Source organism: Molossus molossus, unplaced genomic scaffold (genome assembly GCF_014108415.1).
Source record: "Molossus molossus isolate mMolMol1 unplaced genomic scaffold, mMolMol1.p scaffold_m16_p_3, whole genome shotgun sequence".
NCBI classification, from domain to species: Eukaryota; Metazoa; Chordata; class Mammalia; order Chiroptera; family Molossidae; genus Molossus; species Molossus molossus.
Window position 1 is genome coordinate 119,245,545 of NW_023425366.1, and position 6,320 is coordinate 119,251,864.

Here is a 6,320-nt window from a genome sequence, read left to right on the forward strand (position 1 = left end):
GGCTTGGGACATTGCTCTCACCCCACCCCTGTGGGTGCAGGCAGGTGACTCAAACCCAAGAGAGGCAGGGCCCAGAGCCCTGCTGTCTCATTGTTGTGCTTCTTCCTCCACAGGGAGGATTCAGAGAATCAGCTGTGAGTCACTGGTGAGTCAGCTCCTGGGGGTGCAGAAGCATGGCTGCCTCAGCTCAAATCCTGGAGACAGGCCTCTGAGCACAGGGGGAGAGGAGGGAACACCCCACTCTCATAGGAGTGGTTTCTCCCACCCAGCCTTGTTTTGGAAACCCAACAAGCAGGGCCCTGCCGCCCCGGAGCCACTGCGGGCCTTTCCTGTGGCACAGCTGGTTGTCCCGCCTCCTCTCTATGGAAGGACAATGTAAAGGTCAGGGAATAGGATGCTGAACCCCCGGTGGACAGGACCCTACCAAGTGGACCCTTGTTTCCCAATGTCCCCATACAAGGGGAAAAACAGGACCTGGGGGAACAAATAATTTATTGAAATTGGAGGAATAAATAAAACATGTGGGCGGAATTACAAATAACTGTAAAAATTATTAAAGTATATACACAGTGGTGCTCCCGGCCCTGGGGGTGGAGCCTGAGCCCGTGGGGCTGGACGAGGGAGGGCGGTGTCTCCCTGCGGAAGACCCGGAGCCGCATGCAGGCGCCCAGGAGAGGTAGATGGCTTATATACACGGGAGGAAACTGCACGTGGTTAGGCCACAGGGGTGCCCTGGGCCGCCCTGTATCCCCGGGTTCTTAACCCTGACGGCCTGCTCCCCTGCGAGTGTCCGTGGAACTGCACCCCTTGCACGATCCTCTGCACCCAGGAGCGGTGGGAGGCCAGGCTGATGTAGACGCCGGGCCGGTTGCGCTCCGCACAGCCCTCGCCCCAGCTGATGATGCCTGCCAGCAGCCAGGTGCCCTCTACCTGGCACATCAGGGGGCCTCCGGAGTCGCCCTACGGAGAGGAGGGCAGGTTAGGGACCCACGTAAGGGAGCGGGTGGCACAGCCAGGATCTGACACAGCGAATGGCACCGGTTCCCTTGGGTGGAGGGGTAGGCATTTATCTCCATGGAGGCTCTGGCACCCAGAACTCCACTCGGGTAGGGAGAGCCGGGTAGGACATGCCTTCGGGGCTCACTTCCAGGGACAAACACTGTGTGAGACCTCCTCCCTTACAGGAGAAGCAGAGAGTATTGTTACTTGTTTCACAGATGGGGAAACTGAGGCCCAGGAAGAAGAAATGACTTGCCCAAGCTGGCAACTAAGGGGAGCAGAGTAGGAATTGCAACCAGGCCTTAACAATGTCCAAGCCCAGGTGTTGAGCATAACACTATCCTGCCAACCTCCACCAGTGACAGCCGCGGTGGAGGATGTACGACCCCCACCACAGGAGAATGCAAGCTCCCTGAGAGAGGGGTCTGGACACCTGAGGTGCTCAGTATATGTTGGATGTATGAACAGATGGGTGAGTGACAACTCGCTGGAGGTCTGTTCTGCAGGCATCTAAGGAGACTGCAGATCACAGCTGATTCTGGAAGAGGCCCAGCCAGCCATGAGGAAACTCAGGAGGGCAGGGCTGGGAATAAGGTGGTGGGCTCACCAGACAAGCATCACGCTCCCCCTCTAGGTAGCCAGCGCACAACATGTCCTCGGTGATGGCTTCCTGCCCAGCTCCCCGCCAGTACAGACGACCGCAGATTTCCGAGTCGATGATGGGAACCTTCAGCTTCTGTAGGGTCTGAGGATGGGGCAGGGGCACTGGGAGCAGGGAGGAGAGAGTCAGGCCTGGGAAGTTCTCCTGGTTGCCTCCTCAATTCCCTCCTCCATTCCTTTTAGCAGCGCTTCTCAAAGGCTCTCCCCAGATGGTTGCCAGAAACCCAAATTCCAGGGCTCCACCTCAAGATCTACTGAGTGGGAGCATGAACATGCAGCTTTAAGCTCTGAATTGTTAACAAGATCTCTGATGCCCGCAAATAGTTAGACCAAATAGGTCTAGGTTTGTCCTGTCTCGGGCACTACTTTATCCAGCATGGGGACTGCTACAGATGAAGTATTCAATAAATGAGCACTCGGTGTTGAATGTCACGAGGACTTAAAGAATTCCCTGACAGCCCGGGGGTAGGGAGGATTGTAGACCCCCCACACACACACACACACAATTCCAGTTCTCACAGAAGCTCCTAAGGACCATGGGGAGGCTGACTGAAATCTGTCAGTGGGATCTCCAGATACCTGAAATGGTGTCATTTCTCTTAATTTTTCCTGCAGCTGGTTCAAGTCCCATTTTTCTAACACTGTTTTTTCTTAGTCTCCCTCTCTCATCTATCCTTTGCTGCTTCACTGCTTCATGTAATCTGCTTTGTTTCTAGATGATGTTTTCCAAGTCTCAAAACTTAGTTTACAATTATATTTTACAGTTATGGAGACTGTATTTCCTCCTGGGAATTTTGCCTGCAATTACAGCATGCTGCCACCAGGGGTGCCTGTTCCCACTTTGGGATCTTAGAGCTGTTTGCATATTTATGGTATTCAGCTTGACCCCACACATGCCTCCTTTCAGCCATTCCTCTATCATTTCATAGCTTCGTTGATCTGGCTGTTGTTGCCTCAGAACACAGCTAAAGATACCTTTTAAGTAGAAATAACTTAAAATAACTTCTGTGATGTCACATCTTTGGATTATAGTCCATCTTTTTGTCGGTCTCTGTCATTCTATGTCCCTGGTCTCTAGGCTTTACTGCTATGGCTCCTGAGTCTCTGAATGTCCACCATCCTCTGTCTTTATTCTCCTTATCCGTCCCCAACCACATGGTGGGGAAGAACCGCACCTCCATCATGGACACTTCCCCAGCCTGCGATCCAGCAGTCGGTGTTCGGAGGGAGATGGATGGAAGAATCAGGCAGGCAGATGGGCAGGATTCGCTCAGAAAACTGAATGGAGTGCTCGAGACGCACCACAGCGATGTCTGCACGGGTGCCCTCCTTCCAGGAGTACACAGGGTGGGGATGCACCCAGGCAATACCCACCTCCTGGGACCTTGGGCCAGGATTCCCCAGCTGCCAGGCGCCCAGCAGCACAGAGAACTGGGATGGATTGTTCAGAGAGCTGGATGGAAGAGGGAAGGGTGGTGTCAGTCAGGAGCCACGGATGGCCAGAAGGATCTGGGAGGGGTGTCTGGGGAAGAGCACAAACAAGAAGTCCCCACAAAAGCGAAAGAGCCTTCTGGGAATGACTTCAGACTGGACCAGCACCTGGCAGCCATGGCTGTGTGAGGAGCCCAGGCGTGGGGCAGGAAGGTGGGGACTCAAGCGGAGGAGACTGTCTGTCATACCCCTTGAAGCAGTGGGCGGCGGTGACCACCCAGCGTCTGGTGAGCAGGGAGCCTGCACAGTGGTGGGTTCCGTTCTTCTGGATGCTCACAACCCAGGGCCACTCGGCATCTGTGCTGTCCTCACCTCCCACAATCCGGTTCAGCTGCTGGGGCTTCCCACAGGCTGGTGGGGCTGGTGGAAGAGGGTCCAGTTTTCTGTCACCCCCTCAGCACAGTTCTCTTCCCCTTCCATCTCACCTCCAATACTTAGGCCTGTGCTCCACTGCCACTCCCTCTGCCCCTCTGCCCTGCACGGACCTCCTCCTTTACTATTTCTTCCCTTGACCTGCCCCCCTTCCGGCTGGCCTCTCCCCTCCACAGTCGCCCTCGCCACTTCGTGCATCGACTTTCGCGGCTTCACTCTAGTGCGGTTTTTTCAAATATATTCATTAAAAAGTTGATCAAGACAGTGAAAATGATACAGCACACGCCTGGTTGTCTGAGTCAATTATACACCCCTGTATTACAATTAACATTAAAATTACGGTACATATGGACCGTAGGCCTATGTATCCGAGCACCCCAGGAATCCTTCAACGCCAGGTGCGTCTGCTGGAGTCTGGAACGGATTAACCGCCATAGACGAGGGACGACTGCACTTGGATTCTCAGCCTTGCCCACAACTCTTCCTTTTACCTTCTCACCTATTCACCCTCCTGGACTCCAGCTGCACTTGGTCCGCTCTCCTCCGCACACCAGTCTCTGCTCTGCCCTCTGGGCCTCCTTTCCTGCCTGCTCTCTAGCTCAACCCCACTCTGCCTCACCGCCACCTGAGCTTCCGCCATGGACAGGCACACAGACACGGCCCTCCCCTTCAGGCTTCTTCCTCCTCCCCTCAAGGTGTTTCCTACTCACCAGGTGTCATGGCAGCATTGAGGATGGCTGAGAACAAAGAGAAGGAAAGGGTCAGGCCAGTAGAGAGGAGACCCCAGTGCCCAGAGGAGAGGAGGTTCCCAGTGTCCAGTGGGGAGAAGGGCCCCCCAGTGTCCAGTGGAGAAAGGAGGGTCCCTTTCCCCATGCCTAGTGTCCTTTTCCTGTCTCTCATTCCCAGGCCTTCCCAGGTGGGGCATTTCCTGGAGCCTGGGTAGGGTGGACAGAATCCTCATGCTTTCGTTATAATCTGAGCCTTACCCATCCCACAAGCTTTTTCCAATTTATGCCTGGGATCTATCCCACCTGCTGGGGGTGAGGAACCAGCTCCTGGGACATCTCTCAAGGGGGGTGGGCACACAACTGACCCCCTCAGGCTTCCTCCCTCAGACCTGAGTCAGTGACCCAAGACTCCCTTCACCCATGACCCCAAGTTTAAGGCCTAGATGCGCTACCCCAGAAGACCAAAGAAACAGGAGGGAGGGAGATGATGACAACACTAAATTTGATCAGTAATAACCACCAGAGATGAAGCATATGAGCCCTCTAAGTACCTACCTGCAGTGTTTCATTTAATCCTCCCAGCCACGGAGAACAGTGAGGCATAGAGTAGTCAAATAACAGGAGAGAGAGGGAGAGAGGGGGGTCAGGAGGTGGGGAGAACAAAGGAGGAGTTTGGATTCAGGCAGGGCCCAGAGGGAAGGCTGCTGAGTTGAGAGGGAGGAAGAGGTGATCTCGGAGGGGCAGAGAGGGAGGGAGGATAAGAGGGAGGGACAGTAGGTCCTCAGGACTCACCGGTAGAAGCCAGAAGCAGCAGAACGGTTAAGATCCCGACACGGCCCCCACCCAGGGCTGGGGGCGTTCTGGAAATAAGCATGTCAGGTGGGGGTGGGGCCACGGCCTGTTGAGCTGTGTAGTGCTGGCCACCAAGAGTGTGCAGAGTTCCCTGCAGGTCACCCCAGGTTTTATCCTGGGAGGTGGAATGCTGTTGGACCAGTCCCCCCACTGAGTGGCTTAGTCCCTGCCACCGGGGCTGTAGGTCACCAGAAGGGGTGGGGCTACCAGGAGGAAATGAGCCTTAACGGGAACTGGGGGGCTCTAGCTGAGACCCCTGCCTCTGGGCTGGACCAGTTGACTCAGGCTCCGGATCTGGGGTTCAGGATGCCAGCTCCAGCTGTGGGCCAAGGATCTGGCCTCAGGACAGGCTAGGGGAGCTGGACCATGGCCTTGACATTGACTAAGGAATTGGGGGTGCAGAGAAAGGTTCTCACAGCTTGAAAGGAAGGGGTCCAGGTGCTCAGACACAGGGCCTGGGGCCTCAGTAGTGGGTGCGCACAGGTGAGGTGTTGGAGAGGCCCAGGGCTTTGGAGAGGTGGGGGCTGGCAAGGGGTTTGCCCAGAGACTCAGTAAAGCTACTGTCTCCAGGGGCCTGCTGCCCTGACTCAGCCAGGAGACCTGGCCCAGCCCTGGCCTTTGGGATCCCGTTAACCCACTTACTGAAAAGCCATGAATCAGGCCCCCAGTGGACACCAGTCCTCAGGCCACCTTCCTGTGGGCCCTGTCACTCAGAAGCCCAAAGACTCACCTTACTCACCCTACACCTGCACTCCCAGGAAGCCCAGGCGGGCAGGGCCAGCCAGGTGTTCCAGGTGGTTATGACTTATGAAGGTGCCTGGAAAGGGCTGGGAGACAGGGTCTCCCTCACTCTGCCCCACCCTTGAGCTCCTGGAAGCCCCTCCCCCAGGAAGTCAAAGGGCCACTGGGCTGCAATTGCTGGAGGAGCCAGGTCAGGTGTTGGGCCCAAGGTGTCCCCCCTCGTCCTGCAGAGCTGCCCTCCTGATTCTGAGACCCCCACCCTGAGGGCAGGTCTTCCCTGACTCAGTGCCTGCACTATTTTGATGTTGTTGTTGTTGTTGTTGTTAATCCTCACTTGAGGATATTTTTTCCATTGAGTTTTAGAGACAGTAGAAGGGAGGGAAGGAAAGAAGGGGAGAGAGACAGAAACAGAAAAACATTGATATGAGAGAGACCCATCGATTGGTTGCATCCCGCATATGTGGATCGAACCTGCAA

At 55.5% G+C, this 6,320-nt stretch overlaps 1 protein-coding gene across 1 annotated transcript; it reads right to left on the reverse strand.

The window, feature by feature from the left end:
- Positions 1-597: 597 nt before the first annotated feature.
- LOC118641826 (brain-specific serine protease 4-like) lies at positions 598-5,124 on the reverse strand. The gene is made up of 6 exons (XM_036279406.1): positions 5,043-5,124; positions 4,233-4,259; positions 3,339-3,510; positions 2,835-3,112; positions 1,607-1,764; positions 598-960 (listed from the first exon to the last, which is right to left on the reverse strand). Exons 1-6 carry the CDS (start codon positions 5,122-5,124, stop codon positions 715-717), a joined length of 963 nt encoding a protein of 320 aa, XP_036135299.1. The 3' UTR covers positions 598-714.
- Between the last annotated feature and the right edge of the window lie 1,196 nt (positions 5,125-6,320).

Coding starts and splice junctions, on each gene's coding strand:
- LOC118641826 (XM_036279406.1), bottom strand. CDS start 5,124: ATGCTTATTTCCAGAACGCCCCCAGCCCTGGGTGGGGGCCGTGTCGGG. Junction 4,260..5,042: donor GCTGCTTCTGGCTTCTACCG/GTGAGTCCTGAG, acceptor CTTTGTTCTCAG/CCATCCTCAATGCTGCCATG. Junction 3,511..4,232: donor CAATGCTGCCATGACACCTG/GTGAGTAGGAAA, acceptor CTCTTCCACCAG/CCCCACCAGCCTGTGGGAAG.